General features: G+C 38.7%; 1 protein-coding gene across 2 annotated transcripts in view; it reads right to left on the reverse strand.

Moving 5' to 3' along the window:
* RLIM (ring finger protein, LIM domain interacting) overlaps positions 1-16,861 on the reverse strand; it is a 35,932-nt gene extending 19,071 nt beyond the window's left edge. The window contains exons 1-2 of one of the 2 annotated variants that reach the window (XM_025884883.2): positions 16,658-16,861; positions 300-492 (exon numbers count right to left, since the gene is read on the reverse strand). In XM_025884883.2, the coding sequence (XP_025740668.1) occupies positions 300-468 (169 nt within the window). In that variant the 5' untranslated portion in view covers positions 469-492; positions 16,658-16,861. Of the gene's footprint in view, positions 1-299; positions 493-14,779; positions 14,844-16,657 lie in introns of those variants that run through there. The other variant, XM_073880887.1, reaches the window with a different exon arrangement.
* Between the last annotated feature and the right edge of the window lie 230 nt (positions 16,862-17,091).

A 17,091-nucleotide genomic window follows, 5' to 3' on the forward strand; every position in this document is an offset into this window, starting at 1 on the left:
CTTCCACACTTAGATTTATCTCTAGTAAATTAAATAAAGCTAACTAAAGACAAAAATATTGTTCAGTTCCACTTTTTCAATTCAGCTCACTCTAAATTCATAATATAAATCATAACTAAAAGTTGTGATATAGGATAATTCCAAGTAGGAGTGAACAGAACCAGGCAATTAAGTACAGCAATAAATGTCATTCTGTATTCCCTGTATTAAAATGATACTTCATAACAGCTGAAGAAATAGATTTTAAAACATAAAAAAAAAGACCAGCAATTTACATTAAATCTTTACACATCGCATACCTGGGGTGCCTAGCAAATTGTTATCCCTCATAAGTCTATAATCTTCTTCACTCAGGTTATTTACAAATTGATAGAAAGCTTCTTCCCGATCCAATCGGTCCATCTGACTTCTGCGCTGTGCTGCAGACTGATCACCACTTCCTTTATCGTTAGAATCTGAGCTTTCCATCTTGATGAACAAGTGGAAAATTATCTACAAAGAGAAAGGAGATCCATCTTGAAAACCAAAGTTAGCACGTGTTCTCTAGAAGTTTTAATTATGTGAAAATCCAGAATGCAGGTCAAGAAGTGAATTTTAAGACCTCATGTGAATAAAATTTCATAAAAGAAAACTCCTGAAAAGGCCCTGTTATATTAGGAAAAAAGTAGGTCAGGAATTAGCCTAACTATGGCCGATGGGCCAAAATCAGCCCTGGTGCCTATTTTTTTCCTTGAGAGCGAAGAAGGATTTTTACACTTTTTAAAGATTGTGTTTACAAAAGGGAGATGATGTTTTGTGATGTATGAAAAGTACGTGAAATTCAAATTTCAGTGTTCACTAAGTTTTACAGGAATACAGTCGTACACCTTCACTTACATGTTGGCTGTGGCTGGGCCAAGTAGACGTGAGAGACTGAATGGGGCCCGATCGCTGCTTTGCACTGGGGACGATCTGGGCCATATGAATCGCAGTGATGTAACCTGACTGCGTGTCAAGTGCCATGCAGATCACCATACCGCGACATTTTAAGAAATGACCAGTGCGTTCTCATGTCAAATGAAGTCAAAGTGCACTCTGAATGTCACCCTCAGAGGCAGAGTAGGGTATGGATTATTTTGCTGTGAGATGGAAAAGACTGAGACTTACTACTCAATGGCACGACTTAACTGTGCTAAAAGAAAATACACGTTCATACTATCAGACCAAGCATTCATCACCAAGTTCCCAATTCACAGATAAAGCTAAAGTCTGAAAAACTGGAAAATTTAAAACAAAATATCTCATCACCAAATATTTTCTCACAAGAAAAAAAATCAAGGCTTCAACCACAAAGTTTCCAGGTGGTTTATTTGTTGGCTAAGCAAGAAAAGCTGTATTATTGATGGTGAGTTAATTAAACTGTGCTTGATTGCAGAAGCTCAAGAAATGGGTCCCGAGAAAGTTGTTTAAGATTATTAGCTCTTTGGTGAGAAGAGTTGCTCAAAAATTCGAGGACATTGGAATATGTCATAACCAATTGACAAAAGAGACAGCAAATGATTTTCAGTGGTTTTTCTTGGGCCTTGATGAGTCGACAAATGTAACTGATTACTATCCAGTTGTTTATTCATGGAGTCAAGTGTTGATTACTCAAGAAGTTTGGAGTAACTACAGAGGTAGCCTCTATGAATAGTCTGCATGGAGCAACTACAGGTGATATTTCAAAAAAGTTGAGAAAACACTAAGCACAGTTTGAAGTGGAATCTGCTAAGATGTGCTACAACTGAAATGGTGCTAAATGTATGTGTACAGCAGCAAAAGACAAGTTGGACAAATTTCTGAAGACTGTGAAAATGTAAAGTGTTAGTGTTTTAAGTCTATGGGTAATTCCTTGTATTATTCATCAGCAGGTAGTCTGTAGAAACTATCTAAATTTATCATATCACTGAACCAGTAGTGTTAATGGTGAACATTACTGTGGCCTTAACCATCACCAGTTCTCTGAATTTTTGTCAGAAAAAGAAGCTGAATATCCTAATTTGCCCTACTACTTGTTAACAGCGCCTACATGCAAAACTTACACTGCAGGAAAATCATTTCAGCAACAACTAACACTGGAATCACAGTGTCAGGCAAGCTGCTTCACGCACTTCTTATGCTACCAAAGAAACGAAAGCTCCGTTCCCATGTAAATTTGTAGCAGATTTATTTTCTAAGGACAAATCACAGTTCCAGAAGCATTTTTTGGACCTCACTGCAAAGAAAATTTCCTTATTTCAAAATCCATTCAACTGTCCATCTAAGGCGCTTCCACCTAACCTTCAATTCAAAGTGGTAACTCTGCTGTGTAATGATATGCTAAAAGGTAAATATCAAATGAATTCTGTAAATGCCTTCTCTAAGGGATAAATATGCTTCATTAATTTACGCTTGTGGATTGATTAGACAGCAATATAGGCATACCATGTTTTGTTGCGCTTCGCAGATACGGTTTTTTTTTCTTAGATTTTATTTACCCATTTGACAGAGAGAGACACAGTGAGAGAGGGAACACAAGCAGGGGGAGTGGGAGAGGGAGAAGCAGGCTGCCCGCGGAGCAGGGAGCCCGATGCGGGGCTCGATCCCAGGACCCTTGGACCATGACCTGAGTCGAAGGCAGATGCCTAACGACCGAGCCACCCAGGCACCCCAGATACTGTGTTTTTTAATGAATTGAAAGGTCTGTGACAACCCTGCATGGATCAAGTCTGCTGGTGCTATTTTTCTAGCAGCATTAGCTCACTTCCTATCTCTGCCTCACATTTTGGTAATTCTTGCAATATTTGAAACTTTTCATCATTATTGTATTTGTTAAGGTGATCTGTGATCAGGGATCGTTGATGTTGGAATTGTTTTGGGGTGCTGTGCACCACGCCCATACAGGCCGGCAAACTTAGCAGATAAATGTATGTGTTTTGACTGCTCCGCTGACCACCTGTTCCCCCCCCTTTTCTTGGGCTTCCCTCTCCCTTGAGACACAATCTTGAAATTAGGCCTGGGTGGCTCAGTTGGTTAAGTGACTGCCTTCGGCTCAGGTCATGATCCTGGAGTCCCTGGATCGAGTCCCATCAGGCTCCCTGCTGGGCAGGGAGTCTGCTTCGCCTTCTGACCCTCCCCCCTCTCATGTGCCCTCTCTCTCTCTCAAATAAATAAATAAAATCTTTTAAAAAAAAGAAATTAGGCCAATTAATAAACCTACAATGGCCTCTACATGTACAAATGAAAGGAAAAGTCACACATCTCTCTCACTTTAAATCAAAAGCTAGAAATGATTAAGCTTAGTGAGGAAGCCATGTCAGAAGCCATATCAAAAGCCACGGTAAGCCAAAAGCTAGGCCTCTTGGGCCAAAGAGCCCAACTGTGGATGCAAAGGAAAAGTTCTTGAAGGAAATTAAAATTAAAATTCACTCCAGTGAATACATGAATGATAAGAGAGTTCAGCAGCCTTATTGCTGATATGGAGACAGTTTTAGTCGTCTGGACAGAAGATCAAGCCAGCTCCACCATTCCCGTAAGCCAAAGCCTAATGCAGAGCAACACCGTTTAACTCTCAATTCTATGAAGGCTGAGAGAGGTAAGGAGGCTGCACAAGAGAACTTTGAAGGCTGCTTCATGAAGTTTAAGGAAAAAAGTCATCTCTGTAACACAAAAGTGCAAGGTGAAGCAGCAAGTGCTGATGCTGAAGCTGCAGCCAATGTCGTGCCAAGAATCTCTACCAGCAAAGATTATGACTTGCTGAAAGCTCAGATGATGGTTAGCACTTTTTAGCAATAAGGCATTTTTTAAATTAAGCTATGTGTTGTTTCTTAGGCATAATGCTATTGCACACTTAACAGACTACAGTACAGTATCAACAAAACTTTTATATGCACTGGGAAACCAAAAAACTCATTTGACTTGTTTTGTTGCAGTATTTGCTTTATTACATTAGTCTGGAATTGAACCTGCAATATCTCCAAGGTTTTCTTGTACCTGTATGTGTGAAAGACATTATCAAAAATGAAATATGGAAAATCTCATTTCAAGTCAGTAACACTAGAGAAACATCTGCAAATAACTTTGATGAGGAGTATCTTTAGCCCGATTAAGCAAAATGTTATCCCTCCAAAAGAGAATGCCATTCTTCTCGTTATTCGACCTATATTACAAAAACACCAATCCATTATTATTATAACATTTTGAGTTTTATCAAGAAAAACTTTGTAGAAATTTGGGCTTCTCTTTATATCTAAATAACTATGTAATATGCTCAATTTTGCTTTCTGATCAGCACAGCAAAAGAACAAATTACCACCTGGCTTTTCTATTAATCTCAATTAACCATTCCAATGATCAACAACATAGTAAGCAATCTAAAACAAGACTCCAAACAAAAACTTTCAGCCTCTAGTTCTTTTCCTTCCAACCCCAAGTTGCCCTTAAGTGCACACTGAAAAAATAAAAGTTAAGTCCATGAAAATACGAAAATCTGATTTGTGGAAGAGGTAATCTATATTGGTATACTAAGATTTAATCCCACACATAACATATAAAGTATCTGGATGTTCATAATTCAATACTAAAGGGAAAAATAAAAACAAACCCTCTTTCAGATAGTGAAAAAAGAAAAACAAAGAGGCTTCTCTACCTGTCTGGTTTTTTATAACTTGAAACCTTAACAAGATTGGAAATCAAGAGCTTAAAGTTATATAGGCCAGGCAATGAAAAAAAAAAACAGAAGGAAGCCAAATTTTTCCATATGTAGCTAAGGAATACAATTTGGTATTGGGAACAGTAAGCAGCTAACTTAAAACAATACAGAAAAGCTCAAAGGAAAAAGATACTTCAACCATAATTCTTCAAACCAAATAAAACCACCAGTAACATTCACTAATGTTCTTAAGAACTTAATATTTTGAAAGTTAACAACATGAAAGTTAGGACAAAGTCCACTTGTGAAGGATCAGTAAATGGTTCTAAAACTAATTTATAATTTTTTTTTTTTTTAGAGAGAGAGAGAGCATCTGTGGGGGGGGGGGGAGGGAGAGAAAGAAACTTAAGCAGGCTGATGCAGGGCTCAGTCTCACTACCCTGAGATCATGACCTGAGCCAAAATCAAGTCAGACACTTAACCAACTGAGCCACCCAGGTGCCCCCAAAATAATTTATAAAAAAGTACAATTCCATAGGGTTGAAAGGCTTTCAAAACATAAATCTTCAAAGGAGACAAAAATGTCTGATAAGTTCTGACATTTGAAGAACATAAACCAAAGATAATAGAAAACACACACACCAAGTACTGTTTTAAGAACGGCACAAAGTCTTAACAGTGTCAGGGAGGTTAAAGCCCATGTGGAACAGAAACTTGCAAAAATATGGGAGATTTTAAAAATGGCTTTGAAAAACATAATAATAATAAAAGAAAAGAAAGAAAAAAAAAGAAAAACATAATCTGAAACAAGAAAGGGGTCCTGTATTGAGTGGGTGGGGAAACTGGTATATGAACAGGAGAAGAAAAGTAGAGGCACTCAACTTCTGTTTTGTTTCTATTTTATTCAACGAGGAATTCACCTCCTAACTGGAAACAGTGGAAAAACAAACTTCTCAAAGAGAGAATCAAGACCCCAAACTGCAAAACTTCTAATGATAATCTCTGAAAAATCACAGAGAACAGGAGAGATGCTAAAAAGACTAGATTTTAGAAATGACCAAATCTTCAAATAAAGTGGTCTATAAACTGTAGCACAGCAAAATCTGACAATAAACCTGGGGGGGGGGGGCGAAACGCCTGGGTGGCTCAGTCGTTAAGCGTCTGCCTTCAGCTCAGGTCATGATCCCAGGGTCCTGGGATGGAGCCCTGCATCGGGCTCCCTGCTCAGCGGGAAGCCTGCTTCCCCTCTCCCACACTCCCTCTCCCACTCCCCCCTGCTTGTTCCCTCTCTCGCTGTGTCTCTGTCAAATAAAACCTTAAAAAAAAAAAAAAACCTAGGGGGGATTCTGCAATAGACTATCAGACATATTGCAAACATGTAGAAGTAAATGTGTTCACCAAAAGTGGGGTTCACTGCCAAATTAACCTCATTTGCTTGACCTAGGGATGGTTCTCAACCTTGGCTTGCACATTAGAATCACCTGGAAAACTTTCTCTGGGGTTGGCCAGACAGCAGTATTTTTAAAAAATTCCACAGATAATTCTATTGTGCAGTTAGGGCTGAGAACCTCTTCGATAGGTACATGTGAGGAAAACACTGCTGACTAGTCTGGCTTGATTTCTGTAGAGTGTGAGGAGATTTTACATCCTTAGCATCACAGAGAAATGGAGGTTAGATCAGTGCTTCTCTAACTTCAGCATACAAACGAATCAACTGGAAATCTTGTTAAAATGCAGATTCTGATTCAGTAGATTTGGGATGGGGCCTGAGAACCTGCATTTTAAATAAGCCTCCAAGGGCTGCTGATCCTAGAATCACAGTCTGGGTAGCAAAGAGCTTGAAGACAATACAGTTTAACAGATTCACAGCTGTCAAATACCATCCTCAAAGGTTATAGAGCAATGTTAACCTGCAAACAGTCCTGTCTTTAGCATTTAAAAAAAAGCCATGTCAAAAACATGCTAACCAAATCTAAGCAATTCAAAGCTGGGAGTTAGTAATGAAGATGTATGCATATGACAAATAATACTCTGAATTCTCAGTGGATTGTGAGGATGAGCTGAAATCAACAAAAACGATGGTAAATGTGCTTTCCTGAACACTTTATGAAGAACTATCAAGCTAAAATAACCCACATTAAGAGTACAGAGTAGGGGGAAAACCTACTCATGTGACAAAAGCAGTTCACACGAAGACCTGAAAGTTTTTAATTAACAAAAACTCAATAAAAAGCTCGTTTGACCTAGTTAAGGAACCTAACAGAGTCCCATATTGCTTTCACAGACCACAGTGCTCAAATAAAAGTAGTAACAGACCCACTGCAACCTGTTGTTCAGCTCTAGAGTGACCAAGATGATAAGCCAGGAACACCACAAAGGAAACGCTGAATTACCTGGATATGTCTAGCCTGAAGACAAGACTAAAACTGGGCATGATTACCAATGTCAAATATTTAGAGTTGTAGCATGAAAGAAAGCAGAACCACAGAATCAAACTAGGGCCACTAGTTGAAGAACTATGGAAGCAGATAATTCTCTTAATCCAATGGTCTAACAATTAAATTGTCCAAAAGTGGAGATGCCACCAGCCTCCTGAAGCAAGCAAGCTACCCATTCTCTGGAAATATTCAAGCACAGGCTGGATATTAAGTGAAGATTCCTTATTAGGTAGGAGTTTGAACAGACTGACTTCAAAAGACCCTTTGGACTAAAATGTCATTAAGGATGGGAAAGTCTCTTGGTTTTCTATTCTGGGCCTAGGATCCTATGAAGGTACATATTCCAGCGCCACAATTTTGTTTTAACACTTTGACAAGACCAATCCACTTAAGTTGTTCCATCCCCGCCCTCCAACACACCTTGTATTTTACTACCTTCACACTTCTACCAACCCTGTTCCCTCAGCCCTTTCTCAGTCTCTCCCCATTTCACTCACCCTTTAAGGTTCAATGAAATCTTACCTCCTAAGAAGCTATTACTAGCTCAGCTAGCAATTTTTTCATCTCTTCACACAGTGTTTATGCCACTAAGAGTGGCACCTTGTGCCTTATGTGGTCTTTTATATTTTTGAAATAATATGAATCTTATTTACCCAACATAACCAAAGTATCATTTCAATATGTTATCAATATAAAAAAAACGAGATGTTTTACATTCTTCTTTTTAAATAGTGAGTCTTTGAAATGTGGTATTTTATATTCATGGCACATCTCAAGTTGGATACAAAATTTTCAATGGTCAAAGTAAAATGTAGTCCTATCAAAACAACAAGGTTGTGTTTAATGAGAAAATATACACTGCTTCACTTTTTATTTAACTTGGTTAAAATTAAAGAAAATTAAAGGTTCAGTTCCACAGTTACACCAGTGACATTTCAAGTGTCAGGTAGCCACATGTGCTTAGTGGCTACCCCACTAGACAGTGCAATTTGAAAAAAATTTTAAGGTAGAGAAATCGCACATACGGGAAGAATTTCAAGGTGTTCCCAATATATTGTTCACACTCTATAAACCCATGACTTCTACGTCCTCTTTGTTTTCCAAAAATAAAATAATGTTGAATACTCTATAAATACACATGGAATAGATGATTCTTTCCTATGCTCACCAGTGTTCAAGATTCATTCTTGACCTTTTAGAATTTCTGTCATTTCCTACATGCTAATTAGAGCTAAAACACTATACCTCTATTCAAAACCCTACTGACACTGTGATTTTAGGGACTGTTGGACCCTAAATAGCTCTTGCCCGGTGACCTGAGGGGTTAGTGGATTCCATGCAAGAAGAATTTTTATCCTCGTTTAATTTTATTTTTAAATTCAACATTTTAATGAGACACACTCACAAAGCAACACAGGATTGTCCAAATCACTATTACTTCCACAATCACATCCTGCTATCCTTGCCCCCTCTCATACATATACCAGAGAAAATCAAGGAAAATAATTTCCCCACGACATCCCTGCAACACACTTTTTTTATTTCAAAACTGCAACCAGACCAGCAAGGCTTCAATAAACAGAACACACGATATTTTTGCTAAGGTATAGGTTTCCATTAAAAAAGCAGTTTGTTGGGATGCCTGGGTGGCTCAGTCAGCTAAGTGCCTGCCTTTGGCTCAGGTCATGATGCCAGGATCCTGGGATGGAGCCCTGCATCGGGCTCCCTGCTCCGCGGGAAGCCTGCTTCTCCCTCTGCCTCTGCCTACCTGCCGCTCCCCCTGCTTGCTCACTCTCTCTGTCAAATAAATAAATAAAATCTTTTTTTTTTTTAAAGCAGTTTTTTTTTTGTAGTTGATTAGGGAACAGGGAGAAAAAAATCTGATTTGCTCCCCTACATTTGCCTCCTTTCTGTCTTACTCTGCATTTCCCCTAGGCTGGGAATGGGGGTCAAGAGATTTCAGCACTGACAAGACACCTTTACCCTTTGAGGACACTTAAGGGTTGAGTTATGGCTGTAACACCTGCAGAGTTCCCCTGGACTAGAAGTAATTACATTTTGGGGGGAAAAAAAAGGAAATCCTGAATGTAAGCAATGCCCTCAAACACCTTGTAAAATAATCTTACACACAGACAACCCCCAACCTCCCGACCCCCACACACAAAGTTGGTCTTATTTTAAGCAGTCCCTTTACTACCTAAGTGGCACAAAATGAAAAATATAGTAAATTTAAATCACAAGTTCCGCCCCTGGTAGATGTAATATCACCACTGGTGAGTGAAGAATGTACATTTTAATGGCTAAAGCATGCCAAAGATGCCAGGACACCATAATTCAAATGATCAAATACAGAGCTCTCTCCATTTTGGTGTCAAATCTTAATAAAGAATTATGTTACCAAAATGGGTCTCTAGAGTCTACTCTATGGTGGACACTGCAATACACTTCCAGTTTACCTAGTAAAAGGAAAGAAGGATCCTCCCACACTCCTGGGCTCCCTCTATCATCATAAAAAAAGAGAATCTTCAATCTCCTCAGTTATCTTACTCTCAGGTATAATACTCATGTGCATAAGTCAGAAATTTTGGATTAAGTATATGATTAGCATCAGCCCCCACTTTTAAACTTAAATATTTCTATAAAAAGCTTACCAATAAAACAATCTAAAAGAATACATAATTGTTAAATCACTTAAGTCTCTCCCTAGTTATAAACAATACCCACCACCATGTATTTACACAGCCCTTCCACTTATATTTCATTTAATCCTCACAATAATCCCAGGAAGTAGAAGAGTATCACCTCTATTTTGCACCTAAAGAAGTATAGAAAGAGAAAGTGATTTACCAAAGGCCATGTGGCTAGTAAGTGGAAAGAGCCAGTAATTAAATCCAGGTCTCCTAATTCTAAATCCAGTCAACTTTTCACAAATGAACAACTGTCTCCCAATAATATCCCAGAACTATAGACTTTAAAACACATTCCTTCAATCCCAATAGGCATGTCTAAAGTATTCAACCTCACTATGAGCTTTTTATACCATGTCCACTCTGGGTATGAAAACTTCCAAAACAACAAAACCCCTTTTATAAGCAGTATAAACTTATTTTTAAGTAAGTCAAGTTTTAGTATTTTTGTTTTACAAACAAAAAATAGCATATTTTATTAACCTTCTTTCAGAGTACTGTGTGCCAATATATCCAAATCCATTCCTGGAAATGAGCAGCCAAATTAGAAATTTTGCCCAGTCATTTCAAAAACTACTCGTTTGGTCAATGAATATGTGACTGTGGCAGGTAAATTCAACTCTGGGAGGACAAGCCAGCAAGAAAACCAAACCTGAGGTTTATTCTGTAATCAGGGAATTTAAAACAGATTTTATTCACCTTGAAAATTTGAAAGCACGGTTAGTGATCTCCATTTCTTCTATAGTCATTATCATCTATTAGAAGTTATGCAGCTTCACTATGTTTCTGACCACCGTTAAAAGTATTTCATTAATTCTCCTCAGCCATGTACTCCAAACTTTAAAAAATGTAATTTTGTTATATTAGGGTGAAAAGTCACTTAAAACATATCATTCAGGGGACACCTGGGTGGCTCAGCCGGTTAAGCCGCTGCCCTCAGCTCAGGTTATGATTGCAGGGTCCTGGGATCGAGACCCGCATCGGCTCCTTGCTCAGCGGGGAGCCTGCTTCTCCCTCTGCCTGCCGCTCCCCGGGTTTGCGCTCTCTTCCTCTCTGACAAATAAATAAAAATCTTAAAAAAAAAAACCATATCGTTCGGTACAAATGGGTCTGGAGACCTGGTGCTAAGTACACACATATTATATTCAATAGACATACCGCATCACAGTACCCAATGAAGGAGACTTATGGCACCAAAATAAACTGTTAAAACAAAAGACTTCACAAAACTAAATCCTGAAATTCAAATGTCTGTGTGAATATCAATTTAAAAATAAGCCACATCTATTAAGTCTGGAATAAATAATCTGTTAAAAACAAAAGGTATAGTGAGAGGAAGGAATCAAGGTAACCTAATATCAACTAACTACCAAAGTATCCTGAGCATCTTCATCTTTTGTGTTCATACAAGCTCCAAACTCAATAGTGTTCTAAAGCAGAACATGCCACTTAAAAAAAATCATAGTATCAAGATAAAAGTGTGTCATACTGAAAAAGAACATCATTCTGTTTGCAACAGAGCTTCATGAAGAACCTCAGAGAATAAATGAAAACTAATGACATGTGATCCTTGTCAATAAAGAAAATAGTTCAGTAATACCACTACCAAAATGAAAAATACTTCATGCAGTTTTTAGAAAAGTCAAACCACAAAGAACCACTAAATTTGAGGTCAGGGTATAAAGTACCATTGTGTATGTAGTCACCAAAAGTGTTGAGAATTCTTCATACACAAAATGTTTAATTAAAATTTTACAGCATTTATAACAAATAAAAGATGATTAACAACCAAATCATTTTTTTTAATCCTATCAGTAAAAGGGATGGAATTTAGTTCTGTGAAAAGGAAAAAATAGGAGATACTGGGTTCTAGTCTTGGCTGTAACATTAACCAGCTATGTAAATTTGGTCAATTCATGTAACCTCTTGTGCCTCAGGATCTTTATCAATATTAAGGGCACTGGATTAAAACCATCCATAAGGTACCTCCCAGTTCTATGAATCTGTGACTATGAATAAAATATAACCCAGGTCACATTACGGTAATAAAAATAAAACTAAAGAATAGGATGCAAGCTTAAAAAGCTGTGCTTTTCTCACTACCATTTCACTTACGCACTTCTATCTCCATTTTTTTGACTATCTTACCTTTTTCAAAACAAATATAAAGCATCCCTCTCTAAAAACAGGACAGGGTTGAAGTTTCAATGCCTTTACCTACTGCATGATACCTGTCACCATCCATACAATTTGTTGATTATTTCCAATATTGGCCTGTCAGAGGATGGTACCAAGACTTCTACCACTGTTGATATTATCTCAGCAATACAAAATTATAAAATATTATTGCATGGCAGTGTTACTTTAGCCTCGTTTATATTCTTCTATCATTACCACTTGAAAAGGACAGCAGAAAAAAAAGGATTCAGAAACGTCCCTCATGTGTCTAATCTCTTGGCAGGAAGTCTACTGCCTTGCAGCTCACAAACAGTTCTATCACAATCCTCTAAAACAGTTAAATAGAAAGACTATTAATAAGAACGTCAACAAATCAGAGGACAGAGATCAAACCAAATGCTGTCAGTTCACAGGAACAAGGTAGTTAAAAAAGGAAACCATTATGATGACATTTCTATTCACTCAAGTACTTTTAGACAGTAAATTTAATCTTCGATTACCCATTTCATGTTTTTTATTATTGAGCTACGTTACTAAATTAGAATTTGGTCTTATCCACACAAACTCAATTGTGCCTTCTCATTATTCCCAACAAGTCAAAAAATGACTCAAAAACCCAGAATGTTCACGTGTTGTTATTAATGTAAAATCACTGATTACCAGCAATTTTGGTGTTATTCGATAAGGCACTATCTTAATTTAAGAACATGAGCTTTCCATCAAAAATTAACTTCTTAATAAGTGAAGCAAAATTTTAAAATTAAAATCCCTTGACCAAAAAAGAAAATATTATCTACACAAATGACTTGTTATTTGAGGAAAACAATTTTGTGTTACAGAACCACACATGCTGACAACTGTGCTTCCTGAACCAGTGTTCCTACATCCTACAATGATGACAAAAGTGACCATATGTCCCGTTTGTCCAGAAGAGTAGCAATCTACACCTGTTATCCCACAGTAATTATTAATACGGCCCTCTTTCATTCTCAAAAACGTTCTTGCTTGGATAAATTAATACAGTCACCTTAGATGTAACTGACACTAACAGGAACTTTGGTCAATAAAAAAGATGAAAATTGTAATTAAGAGTTAACTTCTTTTTCCCTACAGTTAAGTGGAGAGTAAGAGGAAAGAGACCATTTTTCATTCTAAAGAAAGTTTAAAACATTGAACACAAATATCTCCCCCCCATAAAGTATCATGTTCATCACCATGCAAATGTTATAATAGTAGCCCAATCTGTAGTTGTGAAATTACTGCACAAAGTCCACAAATCTACATACACACCACAAACTGTCTATAGATATTTGTCTCACATGTATGTAGGTACAATTATGACTAATGAAATTGAAAGTCTTGGGTCAGAAAATCTACAACAAAAAGATCAACTATATACTTCAGAAACAAAACCACAAGTTCATAAACATATGCCTGAATTATTCAAAACTGCCAAGATTTTCATATTAAAAAACATCTCAATTGATGACAGGAAAAATGAACTGTTTGATTATCTGGGAAATTTCCATATTCAAGGGTGGGAAAAAATAATGAAGAAAAAAATAGACACGGAAGTAATATTGCTTTCTTACACTGGCTATCAGAATGTCAAGGGATTATGTAAACTGATACTTTTTGAAATCGATGTTCACTAACCTGAAAGAATATATCCAACCAACCTAACATTTCTAAATATCGCTTCACTAAGCTATTTCTTAAAACCATTTCTGATTTTAAATTAAGTGTATCAAATTATATTACAAGCAGTAATAGCTGAAACAGAAGCCATGCCATAAAAAAGGGAAGAGAGTAATTACTAAAAAAGTCTCATTTGCATCATAAACCAGATTCTCTGTAAGTGGGAACAAAAGTTTTTGATATGACATAACCTATAGATTTTTTTTTACTACAACCTTTATTCTTTTTTCCATCTGCAATCTAATTAGAGAGCAATTAAGTCTAGAGGCATAAAAGTTTAGTGACTTCAGGATCAGAGAGACCTGGGTTAAAATGGGGGCTCTACCACTTATTAGCTATTTAATTGAGGACAAATTGCTTAACCTCTTTTGAGTCTCAGTTAACTCTGTAAAATAGTTAATATCCTCATGAGGCTTTGCTGTGAGGATTACAAAGTCATGCAAGTGAAGCACAGGACAAAGCACATTAAGCATTCACTACAAGTTAGTTATGAATTTAGGCTAACTAACTCCATCCCAGTTTGCCTGGGGCAGTCCTGGTTTGCACCTGTTGTCCAGGCATAATTATTAATAATGTCCCTTTTGCTCTTAAAAGCATCCTGGCTAAGACAATAACTTATGTGGTTACCTTAACAATGATGATGATGAAAGGAGTTAATATCAGAGTATTACATATCAATTATGACTTTTTGGATCTTGAAGGAAAAAAAATGAACACCACACAAAATAATGTAGGATTATATTCCTGTAAGATATTCTACTGATATTTCATTTAGTTACGCAATGAACATTTAAATGCTATTTATTTAGACCCATCCCACCCCAACAATGATTTAAGGCAGCAAATTTCCATTTTGTTCTTTCTGTCTTATACGGGTACTGGTAAACTTCAGACATTATTTTAAGAGGAAGACTCACAGATAAAACGCTAGCGGAGTTCCAGCTATCCAGGCACACTACCCTTTGAATTCCCAATAAAAAATACCCATTCTCATCATGAAGAATGCCCAACACCAACAAACATATATCAAATAAGCCCATCCAATTACAGGGCCTGCAAAACAGAATAAATATTTTTAAACATGCATTCTACACAAAAATCATCAGGAGACGCAACAAGAAATAAATTACCTGACTGTTATGACATAGTATTGTAATACAATAAACTGGATTTTAGTTTTCTTCACTCTCTGCTCTAGAAAAAAAAAGAATCCATTATTCTTCCTCTTTCATAAGATATACATTTTCTATGAAATAGACACATCCTAAAAAAAAAATCCTATATATTTTAAGTTACACACCCCATAACCCAACCTAATTTAATATTACTATTAGGATATTTGGGGAGATGGAGGTCAGAGGAAACCAGGAATCTTGTGTTAGATATAAGATTTCCTTTAAAGGCTGAAAGCCAACCTACCTTTTAATATAAGCTTGCTTAAAATAGGCCTTTCCTTAACAGACCAGTAATATTTTCAGATTCTGATAGTTACTTTCAAGGACTTATTTGGCACATTATAGTAGCCTATGGCAGGAACTAAAGTATGAACGATCATCAGGACGTTTAGGCTAAAGAATGAAACATTTTTCAGTTTAACAGTCTCCTAAAATCATAGTTTAAAAAGTATTTGGATTGGTCTTCCTGGGTACTTCATTTTTATAATCTAGAAACTGATTTTTGGGGGGCTATAATTGTGCCTGCCTGGTCTCAAGTCATCCAGGATGGACATAATGTACCTGATAGGATGATATGAGTAATTTTGTCTTTAATCACGAAGAATCAAATAAATGATTCTAGTAATAGAAACGACTAGTAGTACGTTTATTTCTTCCTCCCTTCAATCATCCAAAGCGACTGCGGTTAATTCTGATTCAGGAAATGCGGGCTCTTCATTTGCACCAAAAAATTATTGTGGGACCTTGCAAATGGTGGATGACAACCTGATATAAACGCTTCCTCTTGCCCCCAAACGAAAAGAATGACCTAAATAACAAGATGGCTAGGCCTCAGATTCCCGGACTAACCTGTGGAATTAAGTATGGGGAAACTGTCTAGGGAAGGAACGTGGCTGTCTCCTCCATCTTGAAATTAATCAGCATAAGGCAAAAAGGGACTGAGTATTCAGGAAGCAGAAGCCCAACCGGTTAATACTAGTTACTAAAGCTACGGCGTACGTGGCAGGTACCGCCCGCAGAAGCCGAGACCCTTAGGCTTTTCTTTTTGAGGGGGGAGGGGTTGGGTTGTTGCCGGATTGAACCGAAATTAAGTTGAAAATCATTTGGCCCAATTCCCACCCTTACCCAGGGAAAAAACAACAAACACGCAACGGCTTTTCCCTGCCTTTTCGGGGGATCCCTGCAGTGATATCTGGCAAAGGATATGCCAGGGTTATTCGAGTAAGGGAGTAAACCACAGTTGCCCCAGATCCTCAGGGAAGATGTCATCGTGGCCCCAGGGGGCGCCTAATTGATAGTGCCCAGGAGAAGGGCTCAAAATGGGGTTTTGCAAATCCTGGGAAATCTAAAGGCCCAAGAGTTCCCAGCATCTGACTTAGAGCAGCCTGATTTTTTTTCCCCTTTTCCCAAACCCAAGCCCGCCATACCAAAGGGGGGTGGGGAGACGAGGGAAGCCTCCAGAGAACCAAAGAGAAAAACCTGAGACGATCAAAGATTCTCACGCCTGAGGCCAACACTCAAAAATCGCCTCCCCCAAATTCTTAAGGCTGTGGAGGGCCCCGGCTTTAGCTCGCACCGCCACGGAGAGGAAGTACTACCCACCTCCTTCCCCTTCTTCAAGAGACTGTGACTATACACCCAACTAAAATGGCAGCGGCGACTACGCCACGGAGCCCCCCGCAGCAATCAGCGCCTGGGGTCCGGAGGCGGTGCTGAGCGTCCGCCACGACGCGACACTCAGGCCATTTTGAGAGAACACGGCAGCCGCGGCTCCGCTGTCTTCCCCTCGCTCTCCATCCATTTCTCAAGAGGATTTCCCAAGGCTTCACTTACTCGGTTTTAGTGTCGGGTCCGACTCTGTCGGTTCGGCCGCCGCCGCCGCCGCCGCCGAGGCTCCTGCGCGCCTCCCCTGCCGCTGCTCTCAAGCCCGCCTCCGATGAGTCGCTGGTTGAGACCCGCCTCTAGCCCAGCGCCTGCTCGGAGACGTTGCTCAGGCAGCCATTATCTTCCCCATTGTTACCAAGCAGCGACAGGAAACGACTGCCCACAACAGGAAGTGATGATGCCGCGTCCCGGCTCCGCAGCCCCACTCCCAGCCTATTAGCCAATCCCAGGCGATTCCTCGAAAAGGCTCGGCGGGAGGAAGAAGGGGGCAGCCGACGACGCGGCAAGGCGGGCCGCGGTCTGGAAAAGGAGAGCTGCTGTGACGCCCACCATGTGACAGGCCCCACCCTCCTCCGCCATTTTGAATTGTGGCGAGAAATTCG

Source organism: Callorhinus ursinus, unplaced genomic scaffold (genome assembly GCF_003265705.2).
Source record: "Callorhinus ursinus isolate GAN/ISIS: 27379988/994484 unplaced genomic scaffold, GSC_fseal_2.0 scaffold40, whole genome shotgun sequence".
Taxonomy (NCBI): domain Eukaryota; kingdom Metazoa; phylum Chordata; class Mammalia; order Carnivora; family Otariidae; genus Callorhinus; species Callorhinus ursinus.